The following is a 20,375-nucleotide window of genomic DNA, read 5'->3' as shown; positions in this document are numbered from 1 at the left end:
TTAACCCCGATTGCTTAAAAAAAAAAAAAAAGAAAGTTGATGGCAAAATATGGTCAAAAGTTAGCCAGAACAAGAATATGTGGAGGGTCTGTGAGATGCCTGGATAGATGGAGTAGTCACAATTCCTGGACTAGATAATTTTTTAAAGGTAACCCCATGCATGTTACATGTACAAGACTGCTCTCCTTAGCAAGAAAATAATTTATAAAAAAAAAAAGAGAATCCCGATTTTTTTAAACCTGAACTATATAAGGAAGATAATCAGTTGTGTTCCTCACTACTAAAGAATGAACATTAGGAAGCACTCTTCAATTGCAGCAGAAAAAAAGTCAAATGAGCAATTAGCACGAAGTCTAGTAGATTAGTTTAACATTGCAGAATGTATTATGAAAAGATTGAAATGAATAAACATATACACAACGCTTTGCAAATCTTAATGTCCTAAATAATAAATGCTGGTTATTACTTTCCTAGAAACTAGGGAACTAGATATATTATTTAAAGAAGGTTTCCTTTAGTAGCCCTGCCTGAAGCCAGAAGATGATTATGAGTCTGGCATACTCGTTCACATTGCAGTAACCTCAGAGACCACCTAGTCTAGCCTTCTTGTTTTACAGATGAGGAAAGAGAGGTCCAACAAGTTTATATTAGACCTGACCAAGATCACATAACTACGAGGCTTCTGGGGCAGGATTTGGACAATGATTCTTTGACTTCAGACTAGATCTTTCCATCACCCTGTTTTCTCCTGGAGTCTTTGCCAGGCTCATATTTCTATGATTCCATTGTCATCACAGAATTTCAAAGTCGGTCTGGTTTACATGGGCCATCCAGGACAAATTATTAGAAGAATCTCTTGCCTAACATACCAGAGAGTATTTAGTGAGCCTTTGCTTTGAAGATCTCCATTGATGGAAATACTTACTCCCTCTACCCCCAGCCCCAGATAGCTTATTTTACTTTTGAGCAGCTTTCTTAGGCAGTTGTGCTTGATATCAAGCCTAAATTTACTCCTTTGCAGCTTTCATCGCTTTTACTCCTAGTTCTTCCAAAGTCCAAGCAGAATAAATTCAATGTCTTCCCTTTGACTGTCCTTCAAATACTCAAAGTGTCTCTTCTAAGTCATTTCTTCTCTAGTCTAAACATCTCTAGTTTCTTCAATTGATAGTTCACTCAATAGTTCTATAGAAGCCAGCCAATACTAAACAGAAAGGAAAATGAGGAAATATCCTAATAAAACATTTTCGTTGGCTTCAGTTGGAAAGATTTCCTGTTACAAAGTGTCCTTCTTGGTCCAGTGTGGGAATTCACAACTCTGCCTGACTTTATCAATTTCAAAGAGAATTAAGCACTGAATTGGAAAAGCAAATAAACAAAACAAAAGACAAACCAACCACATCATAGTTTGGTTGTATGGCATTTTAATAGTAACAGGAAATTTTTTAAAATGCACAGCAAATTGCAGCACTGTGAATGTCGATTGCCTACAAAAATATTGTGGACAATGAAGCCAATAATTTTTTCTAGTCAATGCAATGTTTGTCACATATATCAAGATACCTTTAAGAGGTCTTCTTCCTGATAAGAAATAACAAACCAAAAATTCTTACTAAAGTCCAAGGAGAGATGTTGAGTTTGGGAGTTCATTCTGATCATTAAAACAATATGGTAAGTTAACTGAATCTGACATAGATTAAACCCGTTGAATCAATGATGGTGATTGAATTGACAAGCTCAGTTTTCCTTTTCACTGAGTAGTTTCCTGCTACCAGTGTGTAAGTCAGTGGCCTCTAAAAAGTCAGCCCCTCCAGGAAGAATTCTACCCTACATTATGCTTCTATTCTCATGATCCAGTCGTCATCTCTTTCCAGTGATCTTCATACTTTATGTGTTTATTTAGCAACCAATCCAGGAACTAGATTTCATCACATTAACCACGTCTTCCTTCTCTATATCATATTTATAGGCTTTTGGTCCCGAAAAGAAGTAAATGTAACCTAAAAGAGACAAATTCAAAGTTTGGTAACAATAAAAAAAAGTGGTTTAAGAGTGTGCAGACAATTAGTAATGTTTCTAAAAGCAGTACCACTTAAGTGGGCGATTGAGAATTTGTCAGGCAATGCATTGAGTAAACTTTTTAGGCTGACTTTTCATGCTAATAATCTGGCCTCATCGTACTACTCTTCAAGGCTACCCCTCTGCTCTAGTATGGCTCCTCTATCCAATGTCCCCTTCCCACGTCATAGTAGAAGTAATATTACAGCCTTTATTCACTTCAATTCGATAAGCATTTATTAAATGCTTACTACATGCCAGCAGCTAAGTGGTACAGTGAATAGAGCTCTGGGTTTGTAATCAGGAAGACTCATCTTCTTGAGTTCAAATCTGGACTCAGACACTTACTAGCTGTGTAACCCTGGGAAAATCATTTAGCCCTGTTTGCCTCAGTTCTTCATGTGTAAAAAATGAATTGGAAAAGGAAAGGGCAAACTGCTCCAGTATCTTTGCTAAGAAAACCCATTTGGGGTTTTCAATACAATTGAAAAGTGGCTGAACCGAACTACATGCCAGACTCTATGCTAGGTTACTGGGGATATAAGTAAAAAATCAAATAGTCCTAGAATTACAGAATCAAGAAATTTAAGAGTTGGAAAGGATGCAGTGGCCAAAAAGTCCAACCCATAGATGAAGGGAACTACTGCTCTAAAATACCTGACAAGAAGTCACCCAGACTCTGCTTGAAGACCTCCTAGCAGGAGGAACTCACTACCTCTCCAGGCAGCTTATTCCATTTGGGGACAGCATTAATTGTTAGGAAAATTTCCTGACATCAAACCACAGTTCACCTCTTTGCATTTTCTAGTCTTGATTCAACCCTCTGGGGCCAACAGAACAAGTCTTTAGATCTTTCCCTCTAGTCCCTTTTATCATATATGTATGCATACATGTGTATGTGTGTCTATAAGTATGTATATATCTGTTATGTTATGTTACATTATTATAGCTTATACCATATTCTACTATGTGTGTTTGCTCATATGATTGCCCCTGTACACAACCTCAATAAAATTTATTTCACTTATACATTCACTAACCATATCCTAATTATTCTTCTAGTTCTAGTCTCACCCTCTAAATGAAGTCTTTTGCTGCTCCAGCATGTATTGATCTTTCCAAATGGGAGATTATTAGCCCTATTATTTGGGAGAGAAGGGAGCTGAGGGGAGGGGAGTGACTTGCCTAAAGTCACTCAGATAATAAGTAGCAAACCTAGGATTTGAAACCAGGTTCACAGACTCCAAGCCTGTGGCTCTTTGCTGCTGTACCTGCTGGAATCACACGATTTCTCATTGCTGCCTCCTGGCTTCCCAGTCTTCCTTCATGTCTCAACTGGAGTCTTACCTTTTTTTTATGCCTTTTGGAGGGCAATTGGAGTTAAGTAACTTGCCCAAGGTTACACGGCTAGGTTTATTTGTGTGGGTGTTAAGTGTCTGAGGCTGGAACCGAACTTGGGTCTTCCTGACTCTGGGGCTGGCGCTTTACTCACTGTGTCACCCAACCCCCTCCCCCCTGAGTCTTACCTTTTTTGAGAAGCCTTTCCCATCCCCCTTAATATTAGTGCCTTCCCTTTGTTGATTATCCCTTATTTATTCTCTGTGTATATCCTTTGTTTACATGTAGCTGTTTACATGTTTTCCTCCCAATTAGACTGTGTGTTCCTTGAGAGCAGACACTGTCTTTTGCCTTCTTTTATTTCACCATTACTTAATACCTGGCACATATGTAGTAGGTGGTTCATAAATGCTAGTTGACTGACTACATGGTGTTTTGTATTGTATTGTTCATTAATTGTTACAGTTAGTTAGTTAGTTAGTTAGTTTTTCTCTGGTGGACATTTAATTTAAACATTATATGGTCTTCATTTTTGAGAAATCTCACCCAGCTCCTACCAAATAAATGATCCTTTATAATAACTTTTCTTTGGAGGGGGGAAGGCAAGGCAATTGGGGTTAAGTGACTTGCCCAAGGTCACACAAACTCGGGTCTTCCTGACTTCAGGGCCAGTGCTCTATTCACTGAGTAACCTAATGGTTCCTATAATTTTTTTTCTTAAAGAGAGGAAATCAAAGCAGTTCTGATGAGTATTTCCAATTAAGGACAGGACCTGTGTCTAAAAATAATAAATTGAATATATATAACCTGGGGTTTGTAAAGTACTTTTTTCAAAATGATTCCCTAAGTTAGGTAGTTCAAGTAATATTACATTAATGTTACAGATGAAGAAACTGAGACTTTGGGAAGTTAAGTACATTAGCCAGGGACACATACCTACTAAGTGTCTGAAGCAGGGTTCAAATGTAAGACTCCTGATTCTTTAAGTCCATTACTCAGCTATCAACTCTGCCATAATTATACTTTGGTACCATTGTTCCTACCAATCAAATATTGGTTGACTTGTTGAATGAATCTGCCCCTTTTGTGCTTTTCCAGAAGCAGAGACAGTGCAGCAGTGTCCCCTGATACTAGGTCAAATAGCATCCTAGGGATCTGGCCAGCTAGCTTTAGATAACATGCCAAACTATGTCTAAGAACCAGTTTTGTATTGTGCTGAACAGAGCCTAGAGCCTTAGCTTTTTTTTTTAAGTTATTAACCACTTTGGCAGTCTGGTGAAACCTATGGACCCCTTCCCTAAATAATGTTTTTAAATGCATAAAATAAAATACATAGTATTGCAAAAGAAACCAATTATATTGGAATACATATGTACTTTTTTAAATCCAAATTCATTGAATGCCTAAAATTCCACTCTAAAAAATATTTTTTTCTATAATATTATCTGTCTCAGATATGATGAGATACTCACCATTCATTTCAACAGCAGCATCTATTTTGCCAACTATTCCTGAAAATTCTTCTTCAATGTTCTTTGGATAATCTTTGTCCATTCTCCTTTTTACTTCATCATAGCTAGAAGAATGAATAAAATAAATCCATAAAATAAAAAGAAACATATTTATAGGGCCAATAAAATCAGCCCCAAAGCAAGACCACTTTATTCATCATACAAGACTTCTATGTATTTAATTAATCTTCCCTTGTCTTCATATGTCATTTAAATAAAAGGCTAAATTTTGCAAAACTCTTTGAAAAAATATCTCCTTTGATGCCCACAATGCTCTGGGAAGTAGAGTGCGCATTACTTTACTCATTTTACAAATGATAAAACTGAGATTATCTGTTAAATAATCTTTCCAAAGCCCCTCAGTGAAGACTTAACCACAGGTATTCTCATTCCAAATTCATTATCTTTTTTTTTAATACCAGTGTTTCCTACCAGTCTTGCAATAGTAACAAAGAATGGGAAATGAATATAATCCACCAATGTTTATTCTTAATGAACTCATGATAGATAGTTTGTAGTAATAACCAATTTCTTTTCCAAATGCTCACCAACTAATTCCTTAAAAATGTATTCTAGAATGTTGCTAGAAATCTTCAAGAGAATAGCAGACTTTTATAGTTTGTAGTCTTACTAGTATTGAACAACAGGACAGGTAGATTTTTTATGATATTCCAGGTAGTTTTCATTTCTCTGTTAAGAATTTAATTATTTTTCTTTTTGTAGAACAGACTATTGACCCCCCTCCCTTTTTTACCTTTATATCATAGTTCCCAGTTCAGACTTGTGACAAAGAAAAAAAGCCAACTAAGCAAAATCATGCGATCGTGACTGTATCTGACAATGTACACCACATTCTATACTTTTTTTTTCTCGAGGGATTAAATAATATTTTATTATTCATTCCTTGGGACCTCATTGGTTTTTCAGTTATTCAGAGTTCAACTTTCTTTTAGTGGTCTTTTCATTTGCATTGTTAGATTCATTGTTCATATTGTTCCCACGGTATTGTTTATTTTACTATTAGTTTTTGTTTTTTATTTAAGCAATTGGGGTTAAGTAACTTGCTCAAGGTTACACAGCCAGTTATTTCTGGGTGTGGTGCTGAGTATCTGAGCCCGGATTTGATCCCCAGGTCATCCCAACACTGGAGCCGGTGCTCTTACTCGCTGAGCCACCTGGCTGCCCCAAACTCTCTATTAGTTTTGATAAATCTTTCCACATTCCTCTGAATTCTTCATATTTGCAACTTTAGCTGCACAATAATATTCCATAGCATTAATCTATTCTAGCTTTTGAAGCCATTCCTCAATCAATAGGCACCTATTTTGTTTCTAGTTCTTTACTAATGCAATAAGTGCTGCAGTGAATATTTTGGGCATCTATTGGAACTTTGTTGGTTTTTATTTTCTTGGGAACACTTGCTCAGGAATAGAATAATTGGCTGGAAGATTTTTCAGCAAACATTTTCCCCCTTTATTCACCTATCCTCAAGAGGTTGCTTTGCTTGTTACTGCCTAAAGCGGTAGGTACAACATCCTAATCCACAGGAAATTTTGGGAATATCTAAATATCTAAATTTCGGGAATATCTAAATTTAAGTTAGATAGTTATCTGCAACAGAAGGCTATGTTACTTTATTAGACTTAAGTTCATGAAAACACCCCCAGAATATCCAGGAATGGGTTTTCATGATGGGTCAGGTTTTGGGGGGAAGATGTATGGAGGAGAAGTATATCTGAAACAACTTGAGGAAATTAATTTCCAACATCTTCTTTGATGTACTGAGAAAAAATGAGCTAAACAATGAGAAGCATAAATGAAAGTATATATTTAAATCTTCACCAAATGTAGTATAGGGATTCAGTGAGGATTTTTTATTGACTAAAATACAACACCAAAGCAATGAGGCTTGGCTGCTAACAGATATGATTGGTGGAGGTAGAATTAGTGGGTTAGATGATTAGAGAAAAATGATCTTGCCTCCTGAGTTCAGCTTTTGTTGAAAATTCATTTTCATCCTAATCTACAGGAAATTTTGGGAATATTTAAATTTACTCAAATTATCTGTAACAGAAGGCTGCCAGTACCTAGACATAGGAACCCAAAAGAAAACCATCTTATGCCAGGGCCATTCTATATTTTGTTAGTTGGGCGTGGTGGATATGATTAAAGAACTGTCAGCCTGTCCCTAGGGGAAGAGAATCATCTCTTTGGAGTCACTAGATGCTAATGGGTGGCCCCAAAGAGATGATCCCAGAAACTGGTAGTAGTGAGCCATGACCAACAGAGACTAGGTACTCAGTAATGAACAGAAACCAAGAGACTATCTGAAACCAAGAAAGCAGCTCTCACATTAGCTGATCTGAGGCCAAGGAGGCAATACCTAGTAGGGACAAAACATCTAATAGTTACCAGTAGACAATTTGAGACTATTGGGGACAAGTAGAGTAACTCACCCAACATAGATATCATACAAAATAAGGAGGATCCCCCATGAGGGAAGCCTGATGACATAGCCAGTATGCATCAGTAGTCTGGTAGCACTGGAGACATGACTTGGCATGTATCCTGGCTACAAGTGTTTCCTCAATGTTTGCGCCTCATGAATGATCCCTATGTGTATCCATTAACCCCACTGATGATGAAATTCCTGTTTTGGGGTATAGTGTGACCCAGAATTATGGGGGGAATGTTTTATTGTTTCTTACTATGCTATTTCATCAAATATTTTTGTTTTGTATTAACTATATTTGAGGACTAACAGAGATTATGAGTTGATCCATAGGGGTGTCGATTGGGATGCCTTTTTGAGAAACAATAGTAGTATAGTATTACTGATTTGATTGCAGAGCCCAGAGCAAGGTAGAGGGGTATGCATGGGGTGGTTTTTGTTGTTGTTTGTCCCTCATTCTCAAAGGGGACCATGATCAGGAAGATGATGCCATAACTTGAAAATGAATTGGTTTTAAGTGAGGGAGGGCTGTGCAAAAGTCACCAGCCTCACTTTCTTCTCCAGAGCCACCTGGGTCCAGTGGCAAGATATAGATGAGAATGACTGGAGATGGCCCCATGTGCATGGGGTAGGTTGGGGAAGATAGTGTAGCCACAGGGCAGGTGGTCAGATCAATGATGTGAATTGCTGATAGGATGTGAAATGTAGTCTCATCTAGTGATTTGGGACCAGCAAAATATACTGTACTAGATGAGTTTGCATTCACTTACTCATCAGTCCAGACAGCTTGACTGGGTCAGGAATTTCAAAGCTAATTGGATTAACTCCCCTAATAGATCTAGTGCATATTTTTCTGGTGGTCTAATCAGGGGGTGCTATACCAACTGGGGAGAAGTTGCAAGGAAGATGGCAAAATGACTGGGATAGACAAATGCATGGGATATTAAGCAAGGTCTGGGTTGGTTTTCTGGGGCCACATAAGTATAGAGGACTAACTTAATTAAATTAGGTTATAAGCTCCTTGAAGGCAGGTAAGGTATAGTGCTTTTTTCAATTTTCTATTTCTAGCTTAGAAGACTGTCTTGCTCATAATAGCTGTTTAATGAATGATTATTAAATCAAATTGTAGAGAGCACTAGTAGATGACAAACAAGTCCAGAGAGAAAGTGGAAGGATTCCAGAAACAAAAACTTCATCTATTTCTTGATTTCATCAGGGGAATTCATTCAGGATTCAGCAATTGTCCTAAGAGGAAGAACTTAAGTTTATGCCTTCAGTACTACAATTCAGGTACATTATAAGTGAAATGGGATTTTATAGTGTCTCCTGGGAACCTAAGTACCATATATCAATTTATTTCTATGGGGAAAAGTCTCATGATGGCTGGTGACTATTGGGTATATAGTCTCTATTGGATATCACTCCCTTATATGTACAAGCTTCCAGGTCCACATCTGTAGGACCATTTTCTGGGTCTTCTTAGCACATATTTGCTAGATCAGCATGGCTAGAACATCTCTCAGGAAGGGAAGGATAATAACTTTTCAGTTATAGAAAACATAGAGCAAAAGCCATGTACAATATTACCGGGATAAAAGTAATTTTTCTTTTAGATTCTTATGTAGTGGCATTGCAGCCCTATATGACTAGCCCTAGTAATTCATGTGTAAACTATTTGGGACAAACAATACTTTTTTTTTCAACATCAATGGTTATGCATATATACTTCTACTGATATTAGGCTATCTCAGAATATCTGACATTGACCTTCACGAAGAAACCATAATGACCTGGTTTCCCATCCTTCAGTTCTGTTGGCCAAGAGCTGGATTTTGTGCTATGCATTGGTATTTCATTGCTCTCTTTTGCCATGTTTTTAATCCTGTGATTTTAAAGAATGGATATTGTTCCAAGGAAATGTACTTCAAGGTCTTAAAGAGCACACTTCAGTGACTACTAGAGATATTGTAGTGGTGGTTGGTATAAGAAAGGCAAGTGTTTCAAGCTTCACTCAAAGAGGAAAAAAAAGCACTTGCCATGGGCAAGAAAATACAAAGATGGAAATACATAAGACTGGAAACATAGAATTTTTACTGATTAAACTCACTTTCATCTAAGGTTATGCCCAAAAATTTGTCAGAAAAGATTCAGATAAACCTGTAAGAGCTGGGAATCTTCATTCACCTGTAAATCACCCAGCCCCAAAAGTTACTTGGTGATTTTTCCACTTCCAGTGGACCTGGAAGTCTTGTTCCCACTGGAGAAATGATGGACTCTGATAAATAAGTTGATATACTGACAAACAGAATTGTTGCTAAATTACAGAAATTTCCAAATGGAAATGAAATAATGGGATATTTATTACAATACATCCTTGTACCATGCCATATGTCATAAAAGGTAAAGAAATGTATCTAAGAGATGGAGATAAATATATTTTAGTGGCCTGGAAACTAACTTGGCTTACAACCTACTAAAAATCTATGGACCACAATCAAAGTTAGCTGTGGGAAAATGAAATCTTTGTCAAATGTATGCTTAACGTCCAATGTGTTATGTATAGTTTTGTGATGAAGAATTTAAAAACGTATGACAAAAAATTTGAAAAACTAAATTAAGAAACATGTAAAATAAGTTAATGTAATGATAGGAAGTTGTAATGAATATTAAAAAATTTAAAGATGTAAAAAAGTGTACAATTTATTACATAAGTAAATAAATTTCATTATTTTTCTTTGTCCCAAGTAATTTGTATACCACTATAATGGAGTTGAACATTCACAAGATCCTTTCTGGTTTAGCTTGAAGATGAATTTTCAACAAATCATAAGCTCAGGAGGCAATCATTCATTCTCTGTCTACTTAGCTGGCATTCCTGCCCCTTCCATGCATATATGTCCATAGCAAAAACCCATCACGCTGACTCTGCTTTATAGCCAATGGGGGAGGGGACCCTACTATTTTCTTGTACTTCATTTTATGAAGTTTAAATATATGTTTTCCAAATTATTTATTCATCTCAGTTTTCCTCTTTGTATCTAGGAAGCTGCTGGAAACTCATTTTCTCTAGTGGCTTCAAAGTTAATCTAAAACATCTTCGTGAAGTAATTCAAAGTAGATCTAGAACAGAAGACACAGGACTAGCCGCTATACAAAAAGCAAGATCAATGAGAAGGAATGAGAAAACAATGACTTAGAGAGGGACAGAAAAACTCATGATATTTTATGCATTGAAATAAATTAATTTAGTGAGTAGAGCCCCAGTCCTGGAGTCAGGAGGACCTGAGTTCAAATCCGGCCTCAGACACTTAACACTTACTAGCCATATGACCTTGTGCAAGTCACTTAACCCCAATTACCCTGTCCTCTCCCCTCCAAAAAGCAAAAGAACAAAAATTTTATAAAGAATTAAAAAAATTAATTTAAATTTAAATTTCTACTAAGCAAGTTTAGTTGGTCATATTGGTGTTCAATGTCAGGCTTTTAATAAAGCATTACATAATTATAAAAACGAAACTGTCTTTCCATTTCCAAATAGCTTATTCTTACACTAGGACTTGAGGAATACCCCAAAATTAGAGAGTACTTGGACTGAAGTTGGGTGGGCACCTCAAAAACCCTCAGTGGGATGGAATAAAAGGAACTGAAATGACAAAGAAGACTTCACCAGAAATTCAAAATGCATAGAAACTGGATGAATAAATAGATGTATGATCACAGTTCATATCTATATGATTCAATGTTTTGCAAGTGAAGGCATGAAAATATTCAGAAAAGAGAAGAAAAAGGCTTGACCTCAGAAAATAATAGCTTGATGCCAAGGAATGATTTGTCCAATTTTGATAAAAAAAAGGAATTATTGCATTGAAAGCAGTGGCAATTTTCTGAACCTAACATATATTCATTCAGATATATTCATTCCTATTTTATAGGAATGAGTTTCAGATGAAATTTTGAAGATGCAAACTCTTACTGACTGAGAAATTGTAATTCATTGGTCTGAACTGGATATAGAAATTTTCACTCTGTGGTTTGATGTCTTAAAAATACAATTTTGATTCTTTTTTTTTTTTTCAGTTCTTGGTCGCAGGGTACAAGGCTTTTGGCAAAAGTTTGAAGTAGGTATAGTCTGTGCTGAGAATCCTCCAAGGTCCGCTGTTATTGCCCCTTCCTCAATTCTGCCTTCCTACTCTCTCCACGATGCATTCTGTGGTTGCCTTGGCTGCTGGGAAGGGTGGCTACTCTGTTTTGTAGATTAAACTGTTCTAAGGTGCTAGCATCTAACAGCTTAATATGGCATCTTGCCTTGAGGCGTTTGCATCCTATTGGAAGGTATCAAGATCTCAAAGACTAAATCAATGAAGGATCTGAGACCTTTACAATTATCCAAGGAGATATTTTTGGTCAAAAAAAGAATTTGTATGCTTCTTATCACCCTCACTTTGCATTCAATAAATTTCTTATGGTATTTCTTCAGGTATTTAAAAACTTTTAATCATAAGGCTAGCTATTTTTTTTAAAGCTATAGTTCTCTAGTTCCTTACCATCAGACTTTCATGTTCATTGTAGGACAAATGGTGGCTCTGGAGACTCCAGTCTAGCCTTGGATGCCTACTACCTGTGTGACTTTGGGCAAGTCAGTTAACCATCTTGGGCCTCAGTTTTACTCACTGTAAAAATGACAAGACTGGATGAAATGACCTCTGAGATCCTTCTAACTTCAGATTCTATGACCCTATGCTTTTGTTGTTAGTTCATGGCATTTTTTTTTTTTTGCTTTTTGGAGGGGGGAAGGCAGGGCAGGTGGGGTTAAGTGACTTGCCCAAGGTCACATGGCTAGTAAGTGTTAAGTGTCTGAGGATGAATTTGAAATTCAGGAGGACCTGAGTTCAGGTCCTCCTGACTCCAGGGTCTGTGCTCTATTCCCTGGACTACCTAGCCGCCCCACATGGCATTTTTAAAATATGTTTTTCAAAGCACAAACAAAATGATTTAGGTAACTTCAAAACAGAGTTGAATGATAGCAAGATAAGTGATGGGTGAATTGGAGAAGATGAAACATTTAACTGAATTTTAGTTTCAAAATCCTAAGCCCTTTGAAGTTCACAATGCACTTCCCAAAGTAGAACAGGCTGTCTATGAACATGGTAGGTTTTCCTTCTTCAAACAGAGACTGGATAACCACTAGTCATAAAAGGGATTCCTTTTAAAGGAATATATGGATTAGATGCTTGAAAACACTGCTAATGATTTTATGAGTCCATGATCTCAGCTCTAATAATCATCAACTCAACTTTTCAATAATTAAATTGAATTGAATTTGTGAGTTGATCCAGGTCCCATGACAGCCTAGGGGAAAGACATTTCTCTCTTCTTAGGAAATTATTTGTTTGTATAATGTTAAATGTGTAACATAGCAGGGCATGGTCAATAATGGGGAGAGATATGGAAGCATGAAACCAAGATAAGAAAAGTATTTTAAGAAAAGGTATTAGAATGTGCTCAGAGTGGCAACACTTTTGGCTAAGTCAGATAGAGGAGGAAATTGGAAAAGAGAGAGCAAAAGATAGGAATAATGTAGGGAGGCAAAATGACACAATGTAACGAGAACCCTGGTTCTTGAGTCAGAAGAACTAGGTTGGAATTTCGTCACTAATACTATGTTTGTGATAGTAGGCAGATTATTTATCTTCTCTGAGTATCATTTTCTTCATCAGAAAAAATGAATGGATTGGACTGAATGGCCCCTGAGGTCCCTTCCAGCTCTAAATCCATGATACCATGAATTTTCCTTTATGGAGGGTGTCCTGAAAGTCTCAGTGCAATTTTAAGCTTCAATAGCTTTTAGCTATTTGCTATTTTCAGCTATTAGTGTTTTTAGGTTTACAATCTATTTTCTCTGCGAGGAAGACAGTACTAGTATTTTTTGCCTATTTAAAAGATGAAGAAACTGAGAATGGTTAAGTGACTTGCCCACTGACTAACAGTTACTGTCAGAGTAAGGTCTCAGAAACAAGTCTTCTGACTCCCAGGGCAGACTGAACAGCAATCTCGGGCATCAAGAGTTTCATTAAAGGTGAAGAGGTGATTATATTTAAATAAAGAACACGTAAATATGCATGCAAATTTAAAAAAACACTTGTAGATACATAAAAGATTATTTGGATCCATTTCATGTGCTCTGTTTTAATTTTACTGGTACCTTGTAGTATAATGGATAGTGTAAGGGACTTGGGTTAGGAAGACCTCAGTCTGAATCCTTACTCTATCATGTATTAGTTATGTGACCCTGGGCAAGTCACTTAACTCCTCTGTGCTTTGAATTACCTCATCTTTGAAACAAGTGTTGAACTAGTTCTCCAAGGTTCTTCCAGACTAAATATATGATCTTAAGATCCTATGACCAAAAACTGTAAAAAAAAAAATTGATCTGTGCTGTGTATAAATATCTTCTTGGTGGTGGTGGAGTAGGCAGAGGGGATATTTTATTCATTATTTAATGTGGAAAAATCTATAGCAATTGGATTAATTTCTACTAATAAGTGCAATTTGACTAGCTGTAACTTGCTACTATAGTACTTGGATTGATTTTCAGGAATTCATAGTATCACACACTTATTTTTACAGCTTAATGGATGAAATGACTTCCTTTTGTTAATGGTCTTCATTTTGATTGACTTTAACTATGTTCTTAGAATGCAGTTTACCTTGTTAATTTCTGGAGTTTTGGTCTTCTCTATGCCTGTAAATTAGGGCATAAAATCACCTTCTCAGGAGGTTGGGAATAGGAGTGGAAGAATGCATCTGTATATATTTTGGTTTGCCTGATGAAAATGTGGGAAGGTTAGAAAAGGGAGAACCTCCAGATGAGATATCAGTAGTCAGTTCTTATTGTAAAATAACAAGGGAGGCTATTTTCTGGTGGGTTCCATTGCTCTGCCCTGTCAGTCTGCTCCTTTTGAAGTCACTATTGGGATTTTCTCTCCTTTGGGTTCCTGGTGTTAGCACTAGGTTCATCTATAATCAGAAGCTCTAGATGTACCAGGCACATCTAGAATGGGAAACTTTCCAAGGGTGTGTTAATAAGCAAAATAACTCAAACAGATTAGAAGTTCCCCGGAAGTTCCAGAAGGACAAATTAAATAATTTCTGGTGTTTCATTTCCTAGGTTTCTATTTTCTTGGATTAATATTTGTTCCAGAAACTAGAGTTGCATGGAAACTGAGGAAGAAGGTTAGAAAGGGAAAAGGGAGAGCATCCTAGAATCGACTAATTCCTGATTACTTAAAGTGGGGTTGTTAAATGGAAAGATGATATCTAGAGACCATAGGATGTGTCTGTATTTATAGTGATACCACAATAAAAATAATATTTTGAAGGCAGGACAACTCATTACTAGGGATATTGCTATAACTTATTCTGAACCTTCAAGTCTCAGGTCAATGTTCTGGCATTTGTCTCCCTTATTCTCTTTCTCCTCAATGGATAAAACTGGACTGATTGGAAGAATGGGTGCAAAGTAGAAAATTTTGGGACATAGCTATGTGCAATGTGAACATTGCTTTATGTTGAGTTGAAAGATCTGGGATTAAGTTCTATTACTAACGTTGATTAGCTGTGTGTCCCTAAGCAACTAATTTATCCTGAGACTTAATTTCCTTTGTAAATGGAGTTTAAGACTATTGGCAAAAAAGAATATTGGCACTACCCACCTACTTAAGGTACTATCTGAATGTGAGGTATGGATGGTATTAGAAGTACAACATTGGGACCCAGTCACTAACCTCTATGAGCCTTGGTTTCCTTCATTTTTTTTTGTATGGGTGAAGATGAAGCAATTGGGGTTAAGTGACTTGCCCAAGGTCACACAGCTAGTAACTGTGTCAAGTGTCTGAAGCTGGATTTGAACTCAAGTCCTTCTGACTCCAGGGCCGGTGCTCTATTCACTGCGCCACCTTGCTGCCCCAGTTTCCTTAATTTTCAATGGAATGGATCACAGGGCCATACATTTAGAACTGGAGGGATTGTAGAGGTCATCCAGTCTAAGATTCTTATTTCTTTTTTTCAGTTTAGGAAGCTGAGGCCCAGGTAAGTTAAGTAGTTTGCCCAAGGTCACATAGGAGACACTCAGACTACATAGTTCTTTTGTGAAGAAGGCACTCTATAAACCCTAAAGCTTTCTATAAATGGGAGCTGTTATGAGTTTTAATTATATGACCTTGGGAAAGTCACAAATTTGTTTGAGCCTCAGTTTCCTCATCTTTAAGATGTGGATAATATTTTCACCTCTACCTTCAGGGGTTATTGTGAGAAAAAAATTTTAAAAATCTATAAAGTATTATATTGTGTGAAATGAATTTCTTCTCCTCTTCCACCTCCTCCACCTCCTCCTCCTCCTCCTCCTCCTCCTCCTCCTCCTCCTCCTCCTCTTCCTTCTCCTCCTCCTCTTCATCCTCCTCCTCCTCATTATCATCACTGCCTTACATTCCATTGGGATTTCTCTCCAAAGTGCCAAAGGCAATAAATGACTGGCTGAGTCAAAAAGTTCGTGTGTCTGTCTGTCTGTCTATCTATCTATATATCTATTTTTCTATGTCTCCAATAAGCTTTTTGATTCTAATAAATAATTTAGTCACTGTAGTCTACAGTGACTGTAGACATGTCCAGAGGGAGGTGTGAGGTTTCCTTGGCTACTTAGGTTGCTTCCTGTGTACCAGTTGTATGTGCCTCATTAAGATGCTACTTGCTAAATAAGGCCAACTAAAAAGTCACAATATTGTCTTTGGTGAGGAGAGTATACCAATTATTCTGTCAGTAAATTTAATGTGTCTTCCAAAAGGGGAGACAGGAATAGCAGAGATAATTGGAATCCACTGAGAATCCTCCTTTTAGAAGATGTTTCCAGCATCTCTTCAAACGTAGCCTTTTATTTGAAGAGCTGAGAAGTCACAGAAACATGTGAGTAGAAGTAAGGTAGGATGGATAGAGAACTTTTGGACTTGGAGTCAGGAGACTTCGATTTGAATTGCACTTCAGACACCTACTAAACCATGTGCTAGTCATTTAATTTCTCAGATCCTCAGTAAAATGGGGACGTTTGCACTCTCTATTTCATAGGGCTCTTATGAGGAAAGCATTTTACCATACGTTAGGAGTTGTCCAAACGTCAGCTCTTCAATAGGAGCACTGACATGACCTCTCAGGACTTTGGGGCAGGAGAAAATGAGGGGGAAGCTGGCTCAAAGGCTTGGAACCCAAGGAAAGAAGAGGGGTTGGTCCAAAAGAATCAGATCCTTTATAATAAAACATTATTTCTGGCTCCACTTGTTCTTTGTAATGAATAACAAAGAATGGACCTGTTCCTTTGTCTGCTTCTTGGTAAAGTCCACAGTGAAGGCAGAATTGCTTAATACTTGTGACTCACTGAATGTCAACACTGTGGTTTATACCCCCTTTCCCATGGAAATACATTCTGAGCTCAAACAGCCTGGGTTTATTTTTCAGAAAGGAAGGTCTGAGAAAGAAATGGTGTGGTTTTGAGGTTTAGAAACAAGATTAGAAGTCACAGATTATGCGTCTCCACGGTACTACTGATGGTACACTGGGCTTTTCTGTTCTCTGTGCTCTAGCAACTCTGAAATGAGGAAAATAATCACTCTCTAAGGGGAAAGATGGGAAGTATGTACTTAGAGAGGATTTGTAGGCTACATGACACAAGTAATAGATGATAGAAGACTGTGTTGTGCTTGGAAAGAGCATCAGGGTTAAAGGCAGGAGAATTGGCTTCTGGCCTTGGTTCTGTGGCTAAGCAGATGTCAATCTTGGAGAAACCATTACCATTTTCTGGGCCTCAGTTCCCTAAACTGTAAAATGAGGAGGTGGGAATTGGACTATTTCTAAGCTCTCTTATAGCTTTAACATCTCATGGTTCTTCTTTGGTCCTTTAAGGATTAATGATTTCTTCATGTGTTTGCCTCCTCTATCATCAAAGATTGCAAGCCCTGATAACTTAGGAAGTGGTCTCTGAGAGTTTTTGTGGCCAAAAATTCCGTTGCCCTGTGCCAACCTGGCAACAAGTCTCTCTAGATTTAGCTATGTTAGTCCTGTGATTACAGGCATACTATTCATTATCATGTCTATTCTTGAAGTCTTTCCAGATCACTAACCCACTAGAGCTTGCTCCTTATTGACAAAGCCTTTCAATCCAAGATCACTTGCATCCATGAAGCATCCTAAGAAAACTTTAGTCGAGGTTAATGATTTTATGACTTATGAACACAACAGATGAGAGCTTCAGGGCTGTAATTTTGGTCTCTTTTTACAATGGTTTGCTGTTATCCCTCCTCTACCTATCTTTCACTCCAATATATTTGAAGCCCTTATTACTGACCTATTCTTGGGGTTCTTGTTTGAAGTCCACGGAAAGTGTTGGTGGAACATTGTTATCTTTAAGGAACGTAAGATGCAGTGAAAACCCTCCACGTGCCTTCTGTCTGGGTCCCAAGGCAAAGGACAATTGGGAATGTCTAACCTGACCTGGGTGTATAGGCTCATAGAGTTAGAGTTGGAAGGTACCTTAGGATCCATCAAACGCAAATCTTTCATTTTACAAATGAAGAAACTGAGGCACAGAACTGTCTTCAATGTTTTGCCCTGGGCCAAGATGTTAATATCTTGAGGTGAGATTTGAACTCAGATCTTCAAGTCTAATGATCTCTCCAACTATGCAGGGAATGAATGGATACTGAGCCAATCATCTGGCATGGGCTCAGCCCCTCCCAAAATAATTTGATGGTGGAGTAGCCACAATTGCCATACAATTAACTTATGCCCCTTAAAAAGAAAATAATCCATTGTCCTAGATAAGATTTTGGAAATTAATAGTCTTGTTTTATCAGTAACAGTTATAACTGTATAAATATTTGAAAGAAGCAAACCTGGGCTAGATACATGGAAAAAATTTGCTAGTAATTATAGTGAATCTAAGGAAGAGGTGGCCTAGGGAGGTAGTGAGTTCCCCATCACTGGAGGTCTTCAAGCAAAGAATGGATGGTTTTGGTACCATTTGGGGATGTTGTAGAAAGGATTCTTATTCAAATATGGGTTGGGCTGAATAGTCTATGAGATTCCTTTCAACTCTAAGATTCTGTGATTTTATTTTATTTGTTTGGGGGGGGGGTGGAAATTTGTACCTATGATTTCTTTTACATGGAAAAAATGCCTCTTTAGAGGCAGATTGGCAAGTGCCTCCCCTTCCCCTCCTCCATTACATCATGAGCTTTTTGAGGTCATGTTTTTACCTTTGTATCCTTAGTTTTTAGCACTAGGGAAGCTAGGAGTCACAGTGGATAGAGTACTGGCCCTGGAGCCAGAAGGATATGAGTTCAAATCCAGTCTGGATTTGCATGATCCTGGGCAAGTCACTTAACCCTCTTTGCCTAAACTCCTCATCTGTAAAATGAGCTAGAGAAGGAAATGGCAAATCATTCTAGTAGCTTTGCCAAGAGAACTCCCAATGGGGAAACAAAGAGTCAGATATTACTGAAATGACTAAACGAGGACAAGGGTTTAGCACAGTGCCTGGCACATAGTATGGGCTTAACACTTGTTGAATTAGTTTGTGATATCTATCGAGAGAGTTGCTAGGGTTCTGAGTGTTTAAGTAATTTGCCATTGGTCACACAGCTAGAAAGTGTTAGAGCAGGACCAGAACCCAGATCTTCCTGCCTTCACAACCAGTCCTCAGTTTTCATTGCCATATTACCTCATTTCTGCCAATTCGTAAATAGTTCATTTAATTTTAGGTAGCACATTTCCTCCATAGAACTCTGCAGCTAATTAATGCTCCTCAAAATACAAGGAGTGGGGTGTAATGTAGCTGATGTTATTGCTGAATCAAAGTCTTGCTGGCAGGTAGATAGATGGAAAGAAAGCTAGACATGGAGCCAGAGACCTGGGTTTGAAACCAGCTCTGCCCCTCACCTTTGTGGCCCTGTCATTTACTCTCTCTGGACTGAGCTACTCTTTTGTAAAATGAGGTGATTAGATTATTCTGCCTCTTCTAGCTCTAAACTTGTGATCTTATGATTTCTGTTCACCTGCTTTTCCGTGATGGTAATTTTTGAGTTTTTATGTTCATTGTTTTAGATTTAGTTAGCATATTGAAACATCTGGCACATTGGTCGCCTAGATACCGAACAATGGCATTATTGAGTGAAATTTTTGCTTCTCAGTTGCCTGTTTCAGCCCCAGTCACAGTCAGGGGAGGCAGCAAATGATGCATAAGTGGTCTGGGTCAGTCAGTTCCAGTGAAACAAAATACCATTTTCTAGATTAAAAGAAAAAGGGGTGGTGAAAGTACCTGTAGTAGTCATCCCCAACAAAGAAGAGAGTCTTCCGGGGCTCCCTTAGGTAGACAGCTGCATCTATTTGCTGCACATGCCTGGGGAACCCAAAGTCATAGATGGTCCTGGGAGGACCCTGCATTTGAAATCCTCTTGTTATCCAATAGTGAGGACCTGTGCACAGAACAAAGAGTTTTAAAAAGAAATAAAACAATGTACCACTTCCCAGTGCTTTCCCTTGAGGAAGCACTATTTCCTATTCCTATAAAATCCTATGAGTTCCCATTTTGGTTCTTCCTCACAAACAGCATCTTCCTTTTTTGGCTGGAAAGACAGTATAGCATACATGCATGGTCCTTTTGTCATTCAAAGTGCTCTAGAAATCCCCCTTCCCTTCTGAAAACATTGTCAGAGTCCTAAGTAGGGCAGACTGCCTGGGCAGTTTCCCTGGTTATAACCCCTGTGAGTACCTAGAACTCTAGTTCTAGCAAGACTCTTAACTAGCATGTATAGGTCTGGGAATGTGGAAAGTTGCTTAGCTATGCCTGTAGGTGGGGACTTTCCTCCAATAATACTAACAATAGCTTGGTTTGTGGTTGTCCTTTGTTCTTGAAGAGGACCAAAAATAATATCACTTTGTTAGAGATAAGTTACAGGGTGCCAGACTAGGGATGA

The 20,375-nt window shown here is 37.8% G+C and overlaps 1 protein-coding gene across 1 annotated transcript in view; it reads right to left on the bottom strand.

Annotated features, from left to right (window-relative positions):
- Positions 1-1,896: 1,896 nt before the first annotated feature.
- MMP20 (matrix metallopeptidase 20) overlaps positions 1,897-20,375 on the bottom strand; it is a 54,861-nt gene continuing 36,382 nt past the window's right edge. The window contains exons 8-10 of the mRNA XM_069079956.1: positions 19,718-19,874; positions 4,866-4,969; positions 1,897-1,997 (exon numbers count right to left, since the gene is read on the bottom strand). Coding sequence (XP_068936057.1) covers positions 1,897-1,997; positions 4,866-4,969; positions 19,718-19,874 — 362 coding nt within the window. The remainder of the gene's footprint in view (positions 1,998-4,865; positions 4,970-19,717; positions 19,875-20,375) is intronic.

The sequence above is a fragment of the Petaurus breviceps genome, unplaced genomic scaffold, assembly GCF_028583685.1.
Source record: "Petaurus breviceps papuanus isolate PSGF00001 unplaced genomic scaffold, PetGlider_PUasm1.0 91133, whole genome shotgun sequence".
Classification (NCBI taxonomy): Eukaryota; Metazoa; Chordata; class Mammalia; order Diprotodontia; family Petauridae; genus Petaurus; species Petaurus breviceps.
Note: the sequence above shows the minus strand (reverse complement) of the source record. Positions and strands in the feature narration are given on the sequence as shown.